Below are 22,676 nucleotides of genomic sequence, written 5' to 3'. Positions count from 1 at the left end.
TGTACATCTTTCACTTTCTTGGTTGAGTTTACTAGTAAGTATTTTATTCCTTTTGATGCTATTGTCATGTAATTAACATGTACTCCCTGATATGATGTGATTAGCAAGACACTTCCTTCCCCAAAACTCACAACTCTAGTCTAATCATAAGAAAACATCAGACAAACCTAAGTTTGGGACCTCTACAACATACTTGATCAGTATTCTTTAAAACTCTCAAGATCATAAAAAACAAGGAAAGACTGAAAACTGTCACAGATTAGAGGATACTTAAAAGACAAGATGAAGAAATGTAATGTAGTATTCTGAATTGGATCCTGAAACAGAAGAAGGACGTTGTGTAAAATCTGGTGAAATTCAAATAAAGTCTTAGTTTAGTGGGGTTTTTTTTTTAAGTGTCTTCTTTAACCAACCTACCTAAAATGTCATACTTCCTGTGGCTTACTGTTCTCTAATCTTACCTTATCTTTTCTTCTAGCTTTTCCACTTCTTGGTTATATTATATTAGCTTATTATCTGTCTCCTCCCAATAAAACATTAGCTCCATGAGCAGGGGTGGATGCAAGTTTTATGAAACCTGAAGCTTTGTGAGTCCTTCCTAATGAAAAAAAAATGCAAAGTTAGGAATGTAAAATAAGGTACAAAAATGGATATCTACTTAATATAAGAAATGAGAGCTAACAAATTTTTAAAATCTGACAAATCACAGAAAATATATTTTTATTAATTGCCTGTCACATTTCTATAATTTTTCTATATTTTTGCTGCATTTTTATTTGACTGCTTCTGTATGTGATAATAATTTTATAATGTTTTTAGTAGAGATAATAGGAAAATAATTCTGTCTTTCTTCTGGCATGGTTTGAACAGTTTGTTTTCATTATTGGTAGATGGGATTTATAAATATGCATCCTGACACCCAAACTCACTGTGGTACTACTACAAATACGTGCCCTACAAACACAGAAATTCTGATAAGTTCTATTTTGCATGATTCCCATCAAAACAGGAAAAAAAGTGCATCTATAATAGTGTACACTACATTACTGAGTATTTGCAACAAGAGAGAATTTCTGTTTTGGCTAAGTATTGATAAGACTCATCTTCTGCTAATAATTGCATGTGTTTGATGACTGGAAGAAGTTTTCATAGATAACTTCAGATTCTGTATGTTACAGATCTTGTTTCTCCATGTAGCCACACACTTTTGAAACTGACCACTATTGGACACATTTTATTTCATGATATGTCCTCTGGACCTGTAACGTTGTGTCACATGGTACATAAGTAATGCAGCAGACAATAGGAGTATTCTTGGAAGCCAAGAATAAGTTGTTCATTAAAACAACTTAACTTCATACAGAAGGGGCTAAATATCATCTACATACATCCTACTAAACCCAGACCAGATATAGTCCTAATTCAGTTTCTCCTTAGAAGGATTCCCAAAATGCCTTCTGTCACTCAATGTCAACTGATTTGAAGGGAAGTTTGATGGTGAAAAAAAGGGGGAGGTGGTGGAAAGAGACAGCATTCTTAACCAATTTCAGCTAGAACATCTTCTGCAAATTTTATAAAATGTATAAAATATATAATTCAGGTAAACATACTTATAGGGTCCCTCTTGGGGCCTTAGAAAAAGGGGCTTGAAGCTTGTTTCATCAACTTCAAGGTCCATGCCCATAGCAGTGAGAAGTTTTCTTTGTTCACAGCTGTATTTTTGCTACCTAGAAGAGTGTCTTACATAAAGCAGGCATATGATACATATATGTTTAAAGAGAGAAAGGAAGGAGGAGAGACAGAAGAGAAGTGGAGTAGTTCTTCCCATAATTTGGATTACAGAAGCGTCATATGGCTTCTCCACACTTGGCAAAAAACAACTATCTTCAGAGTTATTTCCAAGGAAGGACGATGCATTGGGCCAAATGAGGTAGTCTAGGATCCTTAAACCACTCCACATATTAAGATGACATGTCAACACAAGGAGGTGATGGGCCTATTTGGACTCAGAAGTAGGCAGAACTATGAAATGGCCCAGGAGAAGGAGGTCCTGGATGAGAACTTGAGTCGAGTCAAAAGAAGAAACAAAAGTTAAGATGGAGGGTTTACATACATATATAGACCCAAGCAGGCATCTCTAAGAAATGTTGGGGTACTGCAGGCTTCTCCTGATGACCTTGGAAAGGCTATGTTGTTGATAAATAACTGAGCTGTGTGTCCATGCTGCCTCATCAATTCTACTTCGGGTTGATATTCAGTAGCAACACACCAGGATGGTCACTCTTCAGTTACAATACGGGGATATTTCTATAAATGCTGGTGAGCAATAACTTCCTCAGATCCTCTGAGACTGGACCTACTGCCAAGGTCACCTTAGCCCCTCCTCTGAAATCCCTCAGACCTCCCCACAAACCACCAACCAAATCTAGGAGTAATATCTTGCTTTAGCCGTAAGTTTGGCCAGTGCCTGTACTGTGCTTATTATTAAATCTTCTGCATGCAACCTCAGTTTCGACTAAGCAGTTGACATAGCTGCATGGGAGAAATCATGAACTGGGAGGAGGCCTAGTCTTACCCTCTGGTACACGTGGATTCGCCTAAGAACAGAGCCATGCAACCTTATTGCTTAGATTGATTGTTCTCCCCAAAGGCTGAGCTGTCTCGGGGAGAGCACTGAACAGGTAGTTCACTTCCCCATCAAATTATGTTAGCGCATAAGCCAAGCTTGTCCTAGTCATTGTTACAGTTTCAGCAGCTAGCACAGTGACGGCACATAGTAAGTACTCAATCAACATTTTTTGATTACAAGTTGAACAGTAGAGAAAGAAAATAGAATCTTAAAGGTCTACACCTGGAAAGTTCATCTAAAATCGGGTAAAATCATTAGAAGTGTTCTCTGGTATACAAGTGGGAAAACTGAGGCTGGACGGGTTGAAAATCTTGCCCAATCAACCATATGAATTATTAATAGAGCTGTTGAAAAACTCTGGCCTCTTATATCTTCATCCAGTGTTCTTTTCGCTGCACTAGGCTCCCTTTCTTTGCTCCAAGAGTACAAGTAACCCCACTATGAATTTCTCATAGCATGGAGAAATTCAGAGATGATCAAAACTATCATCCACATAGGAAGTGGAAATTTTAAGTAAACTCCAGGAATGAACGAGGAAGTAATCTCATATTACAGCTGCAACTGGTTTTGCTTTCTTCCTATTCTTGGAACTGGTGGGCAGGGTGAAGTCATGAGTTTGAGCCGAGTGGGAGACTTTGGAACAACTACCATGGAACATGCAAAGGGAAGTCAACGGGAGTTAAATAAGAAGGTTGCTGAGAGCTGAGAGAATGAGGTTGAAATTAAATAGGATAACTGTACATGGACCTACTCAGCATGGTACATGAATTTTCTCAGCAGTGTTGGCAATGATAAGGAAATATTCAGCCCAAAATATTAATAGTGTTGAGTCTGAGAAGCCCTGCCCTAGAAACATTTTAAGTGTTTAATGGCCACATGTGGCTGGCAGTTACTATATTGAACGGCACAAATATAGAACTTTTCCATCTTTGCAGAACATTCTACTGGACAGCTCTGGTCTAAAAGATTTTCAGGATCCTTTTTTAACCTCTGAGGTCCTAAGCGAATCAATGAAAGAAAATAACAAGATAGTAAGGATGCTGAGAGAAAGAAAAATAAGGCAACAGAATGAAACAGAATTGTCTTCAGCAGCATCAATGACCAATTATTGCCACTAAACACAGGTAGCGCATATCTGAAACATAGAGGTCATATTTTGATTCTGTTTCACACAGAAGTGTAGTATTCAGATCAAATTAACTATTGACTAAAAATAATTAAGTTGACAAACTAAATGCCACTTTGGAATCTACATTGTTACTACTTGTCTGACCAGTTCTTTGTTTTTTTCCTGTTATCATCCCACTGCTATAGCTACAAATAGTGTCCTACCTCTTTTTGGGGAAGAGAATATAATGAAGGCTTTCTTTAGAGTGAAATAGGTGGTAAATGGGATTTATATTTAATAATATACCCCAGTTTTAATAACGAGTTGTTCTGATTCTCCCTTTGGGAACTGAAATAAAACACCGTCTTGCTCATACCACACCTGTGTCTAATCCTGGGCACCTGACTTCGGGAGAAAAATGAGATGTCTGATATATTTAAATATTTGAATGGCTTCCAGACAGAGGAGGAATGTTTTAAAAAATTATCAAAGTGTAGGAATAAAAAAGATGATTACTGAACGTCCTTTCAGTGGACACTGGGCATTGTTGGTGGATTAATTAATTCTATAGAGGTGTGCACCTTTGATGGGCTTTCTACTTAGAAGAGGTTAACTTGTAGAAAATCAACTGTAATGCAAATGACTCTTGTTCACAGCAATGCAAATAAATTTTCTATAGAGATATAATAGATTTCCCTCTAGGGAAATTTATTTCCCTATAGGATGTTAATCAGCTTTTTAAAAGGAAAGAAAGAAAGAAGAAAGAGAGAAAGAAAGAAAGAAAGAAAGAAAGAAAGAAAGAAAGAAAGAAAGAAAGAAAGAAAGAGAGAGAGAGAGAGAAAGAAAGAAAGAAAGAAAAGGAAGAAAGAATCAGTGTGATTGTTGTCTTTCAGCCGAGTCGTGTAGTTTGTGGGATCTTAGTTCCCAGGCCAGGGATCGAACCTGTGTCCCCGTGCATTGGAAGCCTGGAGTCTTAACCACTGGACTGCCAGGGAAGTCCCAGGATGTTGATCAGATTTGCATTTATTACTAGCATATTCACTTTAACATTGTTTTGAATGTTACAAATATGTCTTCATAATTTCTTTTGAATTAGTTTTAACAGCTTACTCTTTACTCATTAATTAATGGGTTGAATAAAATCTTTGACCTGTCTTCATTTTATATTTCTATGAGAGTCATGCTTGTAAAGTTTTTGAAAGCTATACTTAGAAGAAATCTAACTTGGTCAAGTAATGCTGATGGGTCAAGCCCAGTGAATCAGGTGGGTCCAGTGAATCAAGCAGGTTCAGTGGAAGCTATAGTTTTTGTTTGTTTGTTTTTTGTAGCCATGCTGTGTGGCTTGTGGGATCTTAGTTTCTCCATGAGGGATTGAACTCCGGCCCCAGCGGTGAAAGTGCCGAGTCCTAACCACTAGACCACCAGGGATGCCCCTTAGATTTTAAACTTATTATTAGTAAAGAACTTTCTGACAGTGTGTACTGAGTATCTTCCAATTGATCCTCGAATCTATTCACCACCCAGCTCTGTGCCCTGGGAGGTTGATTTCTATTACATCATGGGCTCTTCTAACTCAGGGCTGGGACTAGAACGAGGCAAGAGAGACACCTAGGGCACCACATGTAAAAAAGCACTCACTCTCAGGCCCTGACAGAAAGTGCCTCATTAAATGTGGTGCCCTGCAGGCACTTCTCTAGCCCCACTCTAGTCTCAGAGCTTGATTTTAGCCCATAGCACTATAGTCACAAGAGCACAAGAGGAGAATGAGGTTCTGGTATTTATTATTACCATTGTAAGCAGATGAGGTAGGGGGTCCCCAGAAAAAGAAAACCAGGTATGGCTTTCTTGACTTAAGAGAAGTCATTTTTGGCCTAAACCATTTTGTAATCTATGCCTGGCCACAATTCTTGCCTTTGAACAGGTTTCAGTAATAATGATCTTAAGGGAATAAAAGAACAAACTTATCAAACAAGAGAATTCACAACAGCAAAGATAACAAATCAGTTGTAAAGACTCCCAGTTCTGTTTTCTATGGTAAAGACTAGCCTGAAGCACATTCTTGAGCTGTTTTGTAGAATTTAAACCCCCTCAGGTGCTCAACTACCATATCAACTGGAACCTAAGGATAATGATGTTGACCTTTTCTGACCCTCCTGACTTCAATCAACACTCAAGCCCCTTCATAAATATACATGTACCCTTAGCTTAAAATTTTCCCCGTTTTGCTGTTCAGGGAGAAACTAATTTGAGAAAGATCCCCCTATTCTCCTTATATACGGCAAGTAATAAATCCTTCTCCTGATCTTTGGCTTGGTTGTACCTTTGGCTGGACACCAGGCAAACCCAGTTTTGGGTATCACTACACACATCTTATGGTACTCAGGTGTAGATTTCAACTGGGTATGCAAAGGCTCTATTACTCTTTGTAACAAGGAGAGACGTTTCCAAGTGTGCTGCTTATACTATGTTCAAGATGGTGAAATGTCATCTCAGATTTAATGATGTATATTACAAAAAAAAAAAAAAAAAAGAAAGAACGAACAAAAGGCATTATTTGTGAGTTGAAAAGCCATGTTATTTCTAGTCACCATGTTGGAACAGGCTGGTGTGAAGGAGCTGAGGTAGGCATGGAAATGTTTGAGGCTGGCCCAGGGTTTTAGGCAGTTCCAGGAGAGTGGCTCAGGACACAAGGGAAGATTGATGACTTGCAGTTTGAATTGCTCTGGTGGTTCTCTCCCTGCCACTCCATCCACATCCACACTCAATGTTATGTGATGGAATCAATATCTATAACAAGAAGCATTTTGGGAAAATACATTGGAAAATATATGTTGGAATTTGAGGGAGCTAAAGAAATAAGGCCCATTTTCCCCACCCAAATTTTGGGAGTAATTGGGAGATAGATGCGACAGGTAGTTTGATGGCAATCATAACACAGTTCAAGCTGTTTGGAGAGTGTGACTTAGGTTTGAGAGCTAAATGGACTTGCTTAGGGGTGTGTTCTGCTTCCCTGACCCCAAGGATGGGATAGCCCACCCAATGGAATGTTTGAGTCTGCAGACTGCACACATTTACCCCATTTATTGCTGCTCCCTCTGAGATGGGTCAAAGAGGGAAGAAAAGAACCAATTCCCTAGTCTTTACAGCCTCTTAACAGATTAGTCCCATGCAGTCAAGAAACTTGGGCTAATTGCTACCACCCCTAATGAGGCTTTTCACTCCTCCTCAGCAGAGAAAAGTGGGGCAGTGGGTGGGCAGGAGACCATGCGTGTTACCATAGAGAAGTTCCTCTCTCCACAGGGAAACAAGAAGACTGGGGGAATAAATGCTCTTGCCTAACTTTGCCTTACCTTTTGAACTTTATCATTAAGTTCCGTTCAATCAGGGGTATGTCTAGCACCCTTTGGAGAGGATTTTAGCAGCCATCAGGGAAGTCCTGCTCCTACCTTTATAAGATTGCTCCAGCAGTGTACCTTTGTGGATTCTCCCAGGAATATTGGTTAATAGTGTTAATTTTGTGTTCAGAAGGCTCTAAAATACACATTAATCATTATGTAACAGAGAAGAACAAACCCGATTCTATATTGGATCTATTCCTTTAGCTCTAACCTTTGTGTTCTGCCGCCTGTGCTTAGTCATGCTGGCTCTGCATCTTTGTAAAACAGTGTTGCCTATAACCTGAAATACAGGTAGTCCATTCTCAAGGCTCTGCCTCCCTTGACCTTTAAAGGTGTAACACTTTTCATTCATATAGAGATAAAGTTGCAAAACAGAGGATAACAGTTGTCTGGAGGTGTATAGGAACATCATGACCAGACCTGCCTGGACAGCTGCAAGAACAAGGGATTATCACATCCCCTCAGTTTGCAATAACCAGCCACACCCACTCCCCTTTCAGTATAAAGAAGCCTGAATTCTAACTCAGGTAAGAGACAGTTTGGGACAGTAGCCAGCCATCTTCTCGGTCCACTGGCTTTCCAAATAAAGTCAGTATTCCTTACCACAACACCTTGCCTTTCAATTTATTGACTTGTCATGCAGTGAGCAGTATAAGCTTGGACTCAGTAACAATTGTATTACTTAAATTAACTTGGAGACCACGATGTGTCAAGATTAAAAATTTCATCTCCTATTTTATTTCCTATCTCAAATCATGGCCAGCCCATTGCCAGGTTTAAGTTGTCAGAAGTACCGTTGTGAGATTAATACACTCTAATAATAAAATGCTAACACAGAAATGCCCAATTTTGAATACAATTCCCTCCCACTATAAAATTTCTTGTGAGAAATTAAATTTAAAGATTAAAGTCCCAAAGAGATTATAACAGTCTGCCCTTGTTGTGGAAACAATTTTACATTTTATTAGTGACTTACAATATAAAAAAAATTATTTCTTGGTCATGTTACATGAGGGCTATGCGTTGGCTGAGGCGCTTCTGGGCTTTGAAGGATTCAGCTCGCCTTGGTTCGGAAATGTCTTCTCACACTGGCACCCAGGTTCAAGGAGTGACCACTACTTGAGACATGTTGTTCTCATGGTGGAGGGCAGGAGTAAGGGGAGCAACGCTGAATCCTGTAAGTCACGTCTGGTTACCTTCTGTTGGTTAAAGTAAGTCCTATGACCAAGCCCACATCAATGGAGTAGGGAAGTACTCTCCAACTATGGAAAAGGTAGTTGGAAACGGTAGGGAGAAAACAAGTAACTGTGAACAAACTGGAAATATTGTAAACAAGTGTTTAAAATTTTTGCCTTTATGAATTAAAGTCTCCAACCTCTACTTCACTCCCATCTTTCCTACCTTCTCTTCTGCCACATCTCTCTGACTTCAGCATTCCTCTGCTTCTAAGAGATTAGGTGATTACATTAGGCCCACTAATAATTCTGAATAATCTCCATACTTGAGATCAGATGGTTAGTAACCTTAAATCCGTCTACAAAGTCCTTTCACAGCTGTATCTAGATTAGTGTTTGAGAAAGGGTTGGGAATCTTGGGGAGACATCTTTAAAATTCTACTTACCACACTGGCTTCAATAAGCAAGTAAGAAAAATTACTTGTGAACTCATCTAGTCCTGATGCATCTCACTGTCTTCTAGGAAGTTGGTTTATTCAAAGTATTCATTCCTAGGGGTCAGTTCTGAGTGTTTCTTTCTTGATAGGAAAGCAACCTATTTTTTTTTTTTTAATTTTCAAATGTGTTGGCGTAAATTTGCATGTAATATTTCTTAAGATTCCTTTGCTCACTCCTGTATCTATGGTTGTTTCGTTTCTCATTCATAATCTTATACTCCTTTTTTGGCTCCTTTCCCTTAAATCAGGTTTGAGAAAAGCTTATCCATTTTAGTGTATTTTAAAAACAAACATGCAAAACAACTTTTGCTTTTATCCTTTTATACTATATTTTATTTCTAAAGTATTTTTAGTGTTTATCTGTATTAATGTCCTATTCATAATTACTTTTGGTTTATTTTGTATGTTTACTGTTTTCCAAAATAAGAACCTTGGGATCCTTTTCACTGAAGTCTTTTTACTAAGAAGAAGGAAAAGGAAGAAAGGAAGAAGAGGAGGAAGAAGAAGAAAGAGAAGGAGGAGGAAAGGAAAAGGATGAGAGCGAGGAAAGAAAAATAAGAACTGTCACTTCTGTTTTAGTTAGCTTTTGCTGTTGTGCCATAAGCTTTGATATGAAGTGGCTTCCTTTTCATTATTTTTCACTTTATGGTTTGAGTTTTGATTTCTTCTCTATCCTTTATTTTTAAATAGTTAATATATTTGGATTCTGTTTCATTTTGATTCCTTTTTATTGGGTTTTTTTAAAAAGGCCTCTACATTCATTAAAAATAAAAAAGTTAAGTGTTTTTGTGTAGCCCCATATATAACCCATCTTCTATGGACAAACTCAAAAATTTATGTTCTCTGAACATATGGACACCAAGTGGGGAAAGCGGGGAGGGTTGTGGGGGAATGAACTGGGAGATTAGGATTGCCATATATACATTACTAATAAGAAAAAAATACCAAATTGTATACTCTAAAAAAAAAAAACATTTATGTGCTCTGTTTCAAGGAAACAAACAGGGGTCTACACCCATTACATCACTTTTATTAATTGCATTGTATAATTACTCTATATCCATACTTTTTTTTGTTTTACCTGTTTAACTCTGAAGGAGGTAAATTGAGGTCTTCCACAATAATTTTATTTTTGTTACATTCTCCTGAAATTTCCAATAGCCTTTGCTTTATATAACTAGCTGTTTTGTTGTTTGGTATATATATACAGTGTAACAAAGATGCTGTTATATCTTTTTCAGATATTGTGTTTTTATTAGTACATGAGGCATAAGGTCCTTCCTTGTCATAGTTGTTTCTAATTCCAAATTTTAACATCTGATATTAATAATGCCACTCCAACTTCTTTTTGTTTCATTAGTCTGGTATCTCTGTCTCCTTTCCTTTATTTTCAAGCTTTTTTTTTTTATTACTCTAACTATATTTTTTATAAGCAGGATACAGTCATCCCTTTGTACGCACAGGGGATTGGTTCCAGAACCGCCCCCCCCCCCCATACTAAAATCCATGGATGCTCCAGTTCCAGTTCCTCACATAAAATGGAGTAGTATTTACATGCAATCTATGCACATCCTCCCTTATACTTTATTTATTTAAAATTTATTTATTTATTTATTTATTTATTGGCTGTGTTGGGTTTTCACTGCTGCACATGGGCTTTCTCTAGTTGTGGCGAGTGGGTGCTACTCTTAGCTGTGGTGTGCAGGTTTCTCACTGTGATGGCTTTTCTTGTTGCAAAGCATGGGCTCCAGGCACGCAGGCTTCAGCAGCTGTGGCATTCAGACTCAACTGTTGTGGTTCTCAGGCTCTAAAGCGCAGGCTTAGTAGTTGTGAAGCACAGGCTTAGTTGCTCCACGGCATGTGGGATCTTCCCGGCCCAGGGCTTGAACCCATGTACCCTGCATTAGCAGGCAGACTCTTAACCACTGAGCCACCAGGGAAGTCCCACTCATATACTTTAAATCATCTCTAGATTACTTACAATACCTAATACAATCTAAATGCTGCGTAAATATTTGTAAATACAATGTAAATGCTATGAAAATAGTTGCCGGTGCTAGGCAAATTCAAGTTTTGATTTTTGGAACTTTCCAGAATTTTTTTTAAAAAATATTTTCTATCTGTGGTTGGTTGAATCCTCAGATGTAGAACTCATGAATATAGAGAGCTGATTATATAGTTAAGTGTTCTTTTTTAACTCAGTCTGAGTCTCTGTTTCTTAAAGGGAAAATTCAACCAATTCAAACGTAGTATGGCAGACACTTGATATCAATATTTTTATGATTTTATATTCTGTTTGTCCTTTTTCATTTTTCTTATATTTTCTTATTGATTCCATTTCTCCTTATTTTGGAAATCTTCTTATATTTTCTATTCAATTAATAGTTACCTCTTCTATCAATTCAGATTATGATTGAAAGTAATACGTACAACCAGTGTTTTATAAAAATAGTGTAATGAGTGTGTGTGTGTGTGTGTGTGGTGTCCTGCACTGAAATATACTTCACTGCTTTTATTATTTTACTTATCAAATTATCCCTGTCTCCTCTAGCATCTTTATCTGTTCTACTTATTTTGTAGTCTGTTGCTGAATGAGCTGGATTTGGCAGGCTGAGCAAGCAGGAAACAACTTCTAAAAAAATTTTTTTCTCACTGCTAATCCTACAAAATTACTATGTTTTTTTATTCCTCCCCATCCCTAGGTGAAACCTCTGGCAATTCTCACAATTTTGCCCTTTTCCCTGTTATATCCCACCTGGATATCCACTGTCTTCTAGCTGTGCCCCTTTAGATGGGTTGTTATTTTTCTTAGTTGGCTCAGGGAAGCTCAGGTCTGTTTATTGCAGTATTTAATGACCACAGTTGTATAAATGGTAGAAGGTAAAGTCCTGCCCATTATGGACTGGTACTATAAAAGTAAGCAGAACACAACCCCCTGGTGAGCCATCTGAAGGAAAATTCATGGATCTCTGACTTCCTAGATTTTTCATAGGTGTAGTGTTTCCTTCTTGGTCTCGTGGGGACCAATGAGCCAAGGAACACTCATACAGGGCCAAAGACAACCTTTCCCTGGGGTAATCCACAGAGCCCAAGTGCCAGCTAGTCCCTGGACACAGCACAACTTCCATTATTGCCTTCTAACTCAGAGACTGGTCTCCAGGGCCATTATTCAGATCTCAGCATCAGAATAGAAATCATGTCTAATCTTGCACCCCATTTTGTGCAGATCCCAGCATCTGTATGGCTGAGGAGATAACAGATTAAAGCTGAGAGTAGAAGAGAAAGGTGTTGAACTTATGTCACCATCTTCCCAGACTGCTCCCAGCTGTCCAGCTATTTCAATGGTCAATCCTCAGCCAAATGAGATTTTTAAGTTGATTTAGCGCCTTTCTAAAAGATAAGACTCACAAGCTCCAGCAGAGGCTTCCAAAAATAACATACAAAATCCTCAGTTCTAATTTGAGTCTACTTTAGGCTAAAGTCTGGACACTGACTGTAGTTAGGTTTAGCATTTAATTTAGAAAAGATTGTAGTAAGAGACTTTTGGGAACATCTTTTAAGATATTTTACTTACATTAAGAGCAGGAGAAAGGATGGGAATAAAAAGGGAATTTTAAATGAATACTTACCATACTCAAGATATTCCACATTGTTTTTTAATCTTAAAAATAATAATCCTGTAAAATAAGGTATTGTTGCCCTCATCTTAAGGCAGGGATACAGAAAAGTAAGAATCAAATAGTTTACATTATTTGACCAAGTGCACGCACAACTGTCCAAATCCAGGGCCTATACTTGTTTCTGTTATACTGAATATCAGGAAACCCTACCATGACTACTTGTGCTATTATTAGGTATATTTTCTATTTCTTGTCATGTTTATTGTTAGTGGTTAAGAAGAGTCTGTGTCTTCTCTTCTGAACCAGCAGGGTAGTTAGGGAAACTATTTTGCTTTACAGTGAGGGAGGGAGGAGTGAATATGGGGGAGGGGTGGAGATAAGGGGAAAATGAATGAGAGCAAGCAAAGAGAACAAGAGGGTCAACCCCTGTTTTCTGCAAAGAGAGAAAGAGGACTCCATGACTTTAAGCTGCTGCTGCTGCTTCTTCTCCTCAGCCAGTAACCAAAAGAAAGGTAAAAAGCCAGGAAAGCGTGTGTTCCCACCCTACTACTTCCTACATTCCTGAACCCATTTCCTTATTTTGAACCCTTTTTCTCTTGCTCGTCCCTCATTTACAGAGTCTCCAGTTACACTCTCTTTCCTTCATCTCCCTTTTCTCTCCTTGTCATCCTATTTGAGAGCCCAAATCTGCCTCTACTTGTGAAAAGATGCCCAAGAGTAGCATTAATGACACACAAGAAAGAAAACCTCCAGTCAGTGGAAACAGAGAAACCTGAACAAGTTTACCTCTTCACCCTTGAAAGTTTCCAAAAGATCTCCAAAACCTTCCTTTAACTGAAATGCTTCTAATTAACCTACTTCTCCTCAAGTACTAATAGTAAAGAATTTTTTTAAGTCCTTAAACTGGTGGATTACCAATGAACTCTTCAAATACAACTTGTTTCTATGTTGAGTTCTGCCTTTGTAGTGTTTGGGTTAATGAGAAGTTAATGAGTAAGTAAAATAGCAATATAATAATATATTTAAAAATTTCAATCTTTCATAGGATGTGCTACCAAAATTATTTAGCTTATTAAGGATAAGTTATTCTTTTAAATTATTTAACAATTCAGAAAAAAGTCAAAGTTATACTTGGTAAAGGCAATATATAGTAAAAAAGTTCCAATGTTTACCAACAGAAAGATATTTAAAATTTTACAAAGTCTTTTAATTGCATGAATTGCTAATGTAATACTAGTTTCCAAAGATTACCCAAAATGCTGCTATATGATTAATTCCACAGGCATCAAGTTAATGGTATATTTGTCTTGTTTGATATCCAATTATGGAGCAAGGTTATTGATGTTATTTGGCGTCCAATAGCAAATTTCCAGAGTCAGTCTATGCCATTCTTGGTCCTGAATCATACTTTACTGTAGGACTGCTGATGATTGAGGGATCTAATTGAGATAAGAGAAATTCCTGAACTAGTTGCTCTTGTTGATCATTATTTCCTAATTTTGTCCTCGTATTTACTGAAAATATTATACCATTGTTGGTATGTAATTCCAATTTCTATGCTTTGTTTTCTTCTACCATCCACTAGAACATTAGCATTTACACAAGAATCTCTTCTATGATCTTGGAACTTTGTTATTTGCTTCTTATTACCCAAATATTGCTGTATAAACAATATTTTATGAGGTGCTTAATTTTTACTTGACAAGCTTAACAAATCATCCAATGGTGTTACATTATTTATTTTATGGACTTTGAGTATATTTTTTGAAGGCTTTGAGCAATGTTTGACAGGCAAGGCACTGAATTTGCTCATTGGTTTTACTGTAGAAAACATTTTTTCAGATTTTCCCATTTTTGCGCTCATTTCTTGAATAACAGTTTTATCAGGGAAACCCACAAATTTTTTTGTTAGGCTGGAAAACGTCTGCGAAAAATTATAGAGTTTATTCCAAGATATGTTTTCAAATGTCTGCTTACTTGTTTTCTTCCTTAGTTTATCATCTACAACTTTACGGCTTACTTCAAAAGGTATTGCTTGTACAGCTTTCTTGTGTGTTGTAGGCAGAGTTCTTTTGGGTTTGAAAGGAGTAATAGATTGATTTCTAGCTACAGAGTTGAGCATTTCACAATTTCTTTCTAAAACAATATTTGATCTTTTATATGGGTAACCATTTCCATTTTCCATAGAATGGGAAGGAAGCCTGTTTTTTGTCAAAAGTAACATTTGTACATATCCAGTCTCATGGAAAATTATGGGATTTGTATCATTTTGTTCCTGTGGATTAAAGAAAAGAGTATTTATCATCAGTCTATTGAGGCAAGGAGGCTACATTTTTTTAAGACAATGAAAATAAAATGGTAAAGTATTCTAAAAGTGACTACATAGAAGTTTTTAATACAAACAATAATGCTATTTAAACATACAAAAAAGATGTTCTTGTATGTGACACACTTCCTTCTCTTAATACTCTGTTGATGTGTTAGGAGTAAAATCTGAACTTGGCCTCCTAAAATCCTTTTTGAAATAGAGTGACATATAAAGAAATGTTTGGTGTTGTCATCGGGAAATATGATAGTTGGTGGGATGGAACGTTGTTCTGGCATTTCTTAGGTTTCCATGTCCAGAAATAAGCAGCATACCAAAAAATAGATTGAGTTAAAGATCAAAAGAAACATAACTGATTATAAGCCAAAATTACAAAGACTGAATATCCTAATAAATCCAAAAAGTGTAAAATTTTCTTTAAAATAATTATATTCATTAGTATACCCCAACACTTAGTACAATACTTAGTATAAGAAAAAGTGCTCAATATATATCTGTGGTGTAGAGAACAGATTTGACACAGGGTGGGGGGCAAAGGGGAAGCTGGGATGAAGTGAGACAGTAGCATTGACATGTATACACTCCCAAATGTAAAATAGATAGCTAGTGGAAAACTACTGCATAACACAGGGAGATCAACTTGATGATGGGTGATGACTTAGAGGGCTGGGATGAGGAGGGTGGGAAGGAGTCGCAGGAGGGAGAGGATATGGGGGTATATATATAAATACAGCTGATTCACTTTGCTGTACAGCAAAAACTGGCACAGCAGTGTAAGGCAATTATATTCCAATATATATATCTGTGGAATAAAATAGACAAAGTAATAGATTGACCTAAAAATAGATTCTTTTTATCACAGTGGTAGCAAAATCTGTATGTATGAGCTACTCACTGAACTCTTTTCCACATTTCCATTATAAGGAAAAAAAGATTAACTCTATAGAAACTTATCAAATATGAATATTACCAGTATTTAGTTTGTAAACTTTAAGTCAATGATTGCTACTTTTCTTTTAGAAATATAATTAATGAAGTAGGCAATTAGGATCATCTAACTGTATATCAGTGTCAGTGTGAAAGGCATATTAATGCTTATGATTACTGAAAAAATGACAGAAGATCTAGTTTTGCAATCCACTGGTGATGCCAATGCTACCTATTTAGCCATAATAGTAGAGATTTGTCAAATTTTTGGTCTGTCCTATACCTTAGGGAATTTTCCACCTTACAAGTCAATGTACCCTTGGGTAGAGGCAAAAACTTGCTTTATCAGCCTCTCTTGAGGTTAGGGCATAGGCGTGTGACCTAGGCTCTGCCACTCAGATACACCTAAGACAGTCTTCAGTTCAGAAAACGCAAGCATTGTGAAAAGTAGGTATTGTGAAAACTATTCTAGTGAGTATAGTGGTAGATATATCTAGCTGAAGGGCAGCAGTGGCAAAGATCTCTTCTAAGATCTCTTCTAAGATCTTTTAAGTGTCCCCTGCCCAGAATGAGAGTTGTAAACTTTTATCTGTGACAACAGCTTGGGCCCCAGTGGAAGAACTTGGGGCTATGACAGGGTGAGTCCTGATTGGATAGCTTTCAAGCCAGACTGTCTCTCCAGCATTCCTAGAGACTTTCAGCTACCAAATCACCTTTAATAAATGTATTTTCTGGTTGAAATAGTTAAAATAGATTGAAAGAAAAGCGAAACATAATGCAGTAATTTTTAAAAATGCCATCTTTATTTTATAGTTCTATAATCAAGAGAATTTGATAAATCCTTCTTCATACAGAAAAACACAAAATTTTCTGGTGCAAAAGAATCCCCAGGTTTGGGGTGGGGATTCTAAAAAGAACATTAAGAATTTGTGTTGTTGTCACTTCAGAAAATGAAGCCAAGAGGTAAGAAGAATTTATCAAAGATTCTGGTCACTAGAATATGATATTCCCACAAATAACAGTAATAAACATTTTTACTGAACAGTAGTAGATGTCTTTATTACCATGTGAGACGTTACTGTCTTTGCTGGACAAATGTCGATTATCTTGGCATTTGGCTTTTTCAATTCATCCTCAAAGCACAAGGGGAGCAAGCTTTTCTTTCTTACTGAATACTCATTTAACTGATCATTTTTGATGGATTTATTTTCTTTCGTACTAAAATCATTCATCTTTGGAGGAGATTTTATTCTGAAAATGAACATAAGTTCAGCATAAATGTTTATAGGGCTGATTTCAGCTTGTCTGTTCTTATCTCTGCCTCTCCATTCCTCAAAACCACTACTGCTAACATCTTCAAACCCTCTGACACACTTTCAACCTGACAAGACCATCCTTTCCTGCTTGGTTTGTGGGGGGAAATATCAAAAACAGGGGTGGAAGCAAAGCAGTAATATGTGTGTCTCTTTGGTTTTTGAGTGGGGAGGAGGTATATTATGTAGGTTGGGGAAAACAACAAAGGAAGAGAGGTATATTTGCCACATCCTTTGTTGAGATTCTGGGACAAAAGTGCTTTGCAAGGCAGCTTCCTGTCCACACAGGGTGACCCTAGCTTTGTTATCAGGATGAAATGGTGTGGTCAGGCAGAGAGAGGATATAGTTTTCACTCCAGATCTCCCTTGGTCCACATGTGAAATGCAGACTGAGATTAGACTTGCCAACAAGCTTATCATCGCAGGGGTGCAGTAACCCATAGCTAAGGACTGGCTTGAGTGAGGTATAAACAGACAGTCTAACAATAGATGAAGACATGACAGAAACTCCATGAGTTCTACCATACTAATGACAGTTGAGAATGGACCTCATCCAAGTTCAGAGAGAACAGACTATAAGTTCATGAACCACAAATGTCAGGAGCCGCAGAATATCTAGGAATGAGGCCGGCAGTGCAAGGGCACTGACCAAGATCCTTGGCCAAGTACCTTTTCCTCAGTGTCACAAAGTCCAGTGAGCCCCTCACTCATATACTCAGATACCATTGTAGAAAGAAACAGAAGGACTGTGTTAAACCTAAAGAGGCCATGTATTTTTGCTACAAAATTTAAAGCAGGATGGGTTAATATGAATTTTTTTCATTACACAGAGTTTGAGGATCTCATGAGAAGTATCAGAGCTATATAAAAATAGAAAGCTACTTTTTTCACTTCATGCTATGGTGTAATTAAATTGTATCTACTATAAAAATGCAATTGTATTCTCTCCATTCATTTTTCATTGTCTTCTTCTCCATTTGACTATGAACTTGCAGCAGATAGAGCATGTGCTCAAGGTCTGAATGTGACCTTGTCTCACATGCTTGTGACCTTTTCTGAATGTGAACATGACGAGCTGAGAAGTTTTAGAACGGTCATTGGACTGTAGTGTGGGCCTAGAGGGCCATAATGAGCCAGAATAAATTCAGTCTGGTCTACAAGAAAATAAAAGGCAGAACTCTTCTTCTTAGAAACATCTTTGAACAAAATAAAATAAAAAATTTTAAATAAATTAACTTTTATTAACATAATCTTCTAAGTGACCAACCAAATCAAATGATTCCCTAGGTTTTTTGTTTTTTCAGTTTGAACTGAAATTATAAAAGATTTTCATAAAAGACACATATATATTATGGCATTTAGAAAATATTTTGTATAAAATATTTTACAGTGTAAAATAACATGGAAAGTACTTGGTATTGTGCTTGATCTGTAGTAACTACTCAGTAAAAATTTCTTAAGTGAAAGGATAGAACTGGAAAAGACCGAGATCAAGGATCTAATGTTTCGCTAAGACAGATCAAACATAAAACTGGTCTTGGAGATTTTTGTTGAAGAAATGTATTCCCAAATTTGCAAATCTTTCTAATATGTTATTATCAGCCAGTAGGAAGCCTCAGATGATTAAACACTTGGTACGGAGAGAGGTCAGTCAGCACATGCCAAATAGACCTTATCACCTGGCATGAATAAAGTGTCCAAGGTTGAACTCTTCCAAATATGCCTCTGGCCACTCCAGCATTTCTCTACTTTCTTAAATGTGTTCCCAGACACACATGCTACTGGCAATAAATTCAGCTTTTTCCTTGTCCTCAAGTAGTTTGTATTCGAGTGCAATGTTTCCCAAACTTTTCCATAAGATGACAGACATTTTTGTTAATATGCTTTGCTCAGTACACTGGGATAAATACTTGAGGACACTTGTAGCCAGGGTACCATAGGACCAACTCAGAAGTCTTGAAGGCTGAAGGATCAACATTTCAGCACACCTATAACCTTCTCCAAGCACAACAAATTACCACAGTATATCAATAAACCACAGGAAATAGTCAATAAACACACAAACCAACAAAGAACTACGTAAAATAATTTCAACTACTTGTATTACAGAAAAATATAAACATGATACTTCCTCTAGAGTGGCTATGGAAGACCTCTCTCAGGAGGTGATATTTGAGTTGAAATCTAAGAAAGAAAAGGGGGCAGCTGGGTGAAGAGGCAGGTATAAAGGTCTGAGTACGAAACCAGCTTGGAATGCTCAAGGAACTGGAAGGCCAGTGTTTCTGGAGAGTAGTGAATGAGGAGGAGCGTGGAGTAAGATGAGGTGAGACAGCTGTCAGGGGCCAAATCACACAGGGCCACATATTAATAATAATAACAGATGTTATTCTGGTTATAACAGATCATTTAGAGGGTTTAAAATAGAATAATAAAGTAGCTGGATTTATGTTTTAGAAAAATCACTCTAGTTGGAGATGGATAGTCTATGGAGGTAAGGGGAAATCGGATGGCAAGAATATCAATGGAGTAATCTATTACAAGACTATTGCTGTGGTCTAAATAAGACATGTTAGTGGATTAGATAACGATTGTAGCACAAAGAAATCGTGGGAAAATATAAGCTGAATTGTTTTTTGGAGGTAGATCCAACTGTACTGTCTGGTGGATTGGATATGGAGTAAAATGGAAGAACAGAAATCAAGGATGATTTCTAGGTTTTGGCTTCATCAGTTGGGTAGATGCCATTTACAGAAATGGGAAAGGCAAGTGGAAGAAAGCCAGGTCAACTGCTTGAAACAAGGGGTTGGGTTGAGGTTTCCTGGCTTGTGAAGAGAGACTAAAAGTCACTCCTTCCAATTGCCAACTGTGTAACTAAGAACCAAGTCAAACCACATCAGGGCATGATGACTGGATCTGCCATATCCCCAAGATTTCCCTGCAGGGGAGCCCCATTCACACCTCTAAAATCTGGCTTGAACCGAGGGCCACAAGGCTTGAGTGGCACCAACTGCAAAACTTCTGGAAAGGGAAGAGTAGGTGAACTAAGTGGTGAATGAAAAGAGATGATTCTGAAATTCTAAAACATGAAAAATACAAAGCTAAGAAAGATAGCCAACAAAATCAAGTAGAAGACAAATTTAGCAATAAAATATAATAGAGGAATCTAAAAACAATTTTAAAATTCTTACCATGTCTCAATCCTAAGATGTATTAGCAGTATGTAATAACTTGACAATGTTAATTGTTGACAGCCTAGATTTGATAAAATATGGTATGTTGATAAAATATGGTATGGAATTTCAAAGACAAATAAAAAATTATTCATGTAAAAGAACAAATGTGAAATAAAAACAGGCTGAAGTACATAAAAAAGAGCAAGTCAATTTAAAAAAACTAGAAATATTGGAAACAGATAATATAACTCTAGATTTCATAGCCAAAGGGAGAATTAATAAACTGGAAGAAAGCATCAAGGAATTAACAATGAATGCACAAAAAAGATAAATAAAAAATATGTGAGAACAGATAGAAAACATGAAAGATAGACTGAAAGACTTCAAATGTCTAAGTGTGGGAAAAAGAAAACAGAGATAATGGTGAAGAATCTATATTTGAAGAGATAATGGCCAATAATTCTAACTAAGAGAAGTATATTTCATGAATTGAGGACGACAGATAAAAATAAATCTATACCCAGATGCATGGTAGTAAAAATGCAGAACATAAAGAAATAAGAGAAAAATCCTGAAACTCCAGAAAGTAATGACATTAATTGTTGTTCTACAAAGAAATGACAATTAGCCCCAAAGCAAAAATTCTAACTTATGATTCTAGAATATATGAAGTTGTATCTTTAAACAACTGAGAGAAAATAATTTTCAACCTAAAAATCTTTATCAACTAAAGTGTCATTCACGAGTGACAGGAAAACAAAGGCACTTCCAGATACATCAGGATCAAAAAGTTAAAAACCAACAGATTATTGAAAGAACTACTAAAGGATGTCATTCAGGAAAAACAAAAGTGACACAGATGGCAGGATGCAGGAAACAATGAGCAAGAATTTAATAAATTACATTGTATACTTAATTATCTATGCCTTTAAAAACAAATCTTATTTAGTACTTTAAATGAAATGTTAATATTTACTGCATTTATGCAAACTTTTATCAATTACTTTGCTTTTTAAAAAATAAATTTATTTATTTATTTATTGGCTGCATTGGGTCTTTATTGCTGCATGCAGGCCTTCTCTAGTTGCGGAGGGCAGGGGCTACTCTTCATTGTGGTGTGCAGGCTTCTCATTGCTATGGCTTCTCTTGTTGCAGAGACAGGCTATAGGCGCACGAGCTTCAGTAGTTGTGGCGCATGGGCTTTGTTGCTCCATGGCATGTGGGATCTTCCTGGACCAGGGATTGAACCTGTGTTCCCTGCATTGGCAGGCAGATTCTTAACCACTGCACCACCAGGGAAGCCCTTATCAATTACTTTAGATTATTAAATATTACTTTCTTTAGATCACTTTAGATATAGATTATTTTAATTTATTATACTTCTGGTGTTTTTAGATTTTTGTAGTCCTTTGCTTTCTTTTTAGCTTAACTTTATTGAGGTGTAGTTAACATACAATAAAATGCACTCTTTTAAATGTAAAATTTGATAAATTTTTACAAATATATACTCATGTAAATAAGCATCACCAAAATCAAGACACTGGAGTATTTCCATTACTCCAAGATGGTTTCCCCACACACTTTTCAATCAATTCATTCAATTTGTTATGTTTTCTTCTTCAAACACACCAATTATCTCTGCTTTCTTCCTTTAATATACGACCTTTATTTTCTTTAATTTCCTGAGCATATAAAATAATTATTGTCTAACTTCTCTCCTGCGTCATGGAGTACACATTCTGTCAAAATGTGGCCATGAGCTATATTTTAAATTATTTCCTTTGCTGCAGAATTGCTGATAGGTCCCATGTTTTGTTTTTAGTTTTTCACCTTTGAATCAGGACACTTAAATCTGTGCTTAATATTAGCCCCCAAATAATAGGGGTACATTTTCTTTGGATGTTCTTCCTGTTTACCTGGGTACTATTAAATTCTCCCTTTAAAAATTAACAGGTAAGTACGGATGTTGTTACCTTATGTTATCAGTTCGAGCATTGAGCTGTCTGAGTAAGCTGGTGAGGGAGGTAGAGCCCTGGAAAATCATGGGGAAACTTGTTCCTGTGCACTGTATGTTTTGTGAAACCTCTTCAATGACTCTAATGTGGTAGCAGTGGTGGGTACTTTGTCCATTTATGTGTGAGGTGCCACTTGAGTTCCAGTGTTTTACCTCTCTCTTAGGGTAAGCAACTCAGTCTGGGGAGGAGTTCGGTCAAAGAATGGCCCCATGGCTCTTAGGCTGTTTGATGTGGGTCATATGTTTTTTCTTTAGACAGTTATCTGGGTGGTCATTATTCACACTTGCAAAGATGATTCCTAGGAAATTGTATCTTGTCTCTTCTGTGGTCAACCTTCCTTTAAGACCTTGCTCCTCCAAGTTAGGAGGTTTTCTCCCTGAGTACATCAGAAGCAATCTTAGAAACACTGCTAACACAGACTTCAAATGCTGTTGACTTGTGGTGAGGAAAGTATCCCAAAGGGGAGGATTTCCCATATTTATGTGATCTATCCTT

General features: G+C 37.0%; 1 protein-coding gene across 3 annotated transcripts in view; it reads right to left on the bottom strand.

Annotated features, from left to right (window-relative positions):
- Positions 1-7,910: 7,910 nt before the first annotated feature.
- Positions 7,911-22,676, bottom strand: part of C1H1orf141 (chromosome 1 C1orf141 homolog) — a 205,821-nt gene continuing 191,055 nt past the window's right edge. Inside the window, exons 8-10 of one of the 3 annotated variants that reach the window (XM_057716964.1) lie at positions 16,745-16,931; positions 13,679-14,702; positions 7,911-8,397 (exon numbers count right to left, since the gene is read on the bottom strand). In XM_057716964.1, coding sequence (XP_057572947.1) covers positions 14,115-14,702; positions 16,745-16,931 — 775 coding nt within the window. In that variant the 3' untranslated portion in view covers positions 7,911-8,397; positions 13,679-14,114. Of the gene's footprint in view, positions 8,398-13,678; positions 14,703-16,481; positions 16,932-22,676 lie in introns of those variants that run through there. The other 2 variants (XM_057716955.1, XM_057716947.1) reach the window with 2 other exon arrangements.

This window comes from Hippopotamus amphibius, chromosome 1 (genome assembly GCF_030028045.1).
Source record: "Hippopotamus amphibius kiboko isolate mHipAmp2 chromosome 1, mHipAmp2.hap2, whole genome shotgun sequence".
NCBI classification, from domain to species: Eukaryota; Metazoa; Chordata; class Mammalia; order Artiodactyla; family Hippopotamidae; genus Hippopotamus; species Hippopotamus amphibius.
The sequence above is the reverse complement of the archived record's forward strand: the minus strand, read 5'-3'. Positions and strand labels throughout refer to the sequence as shown.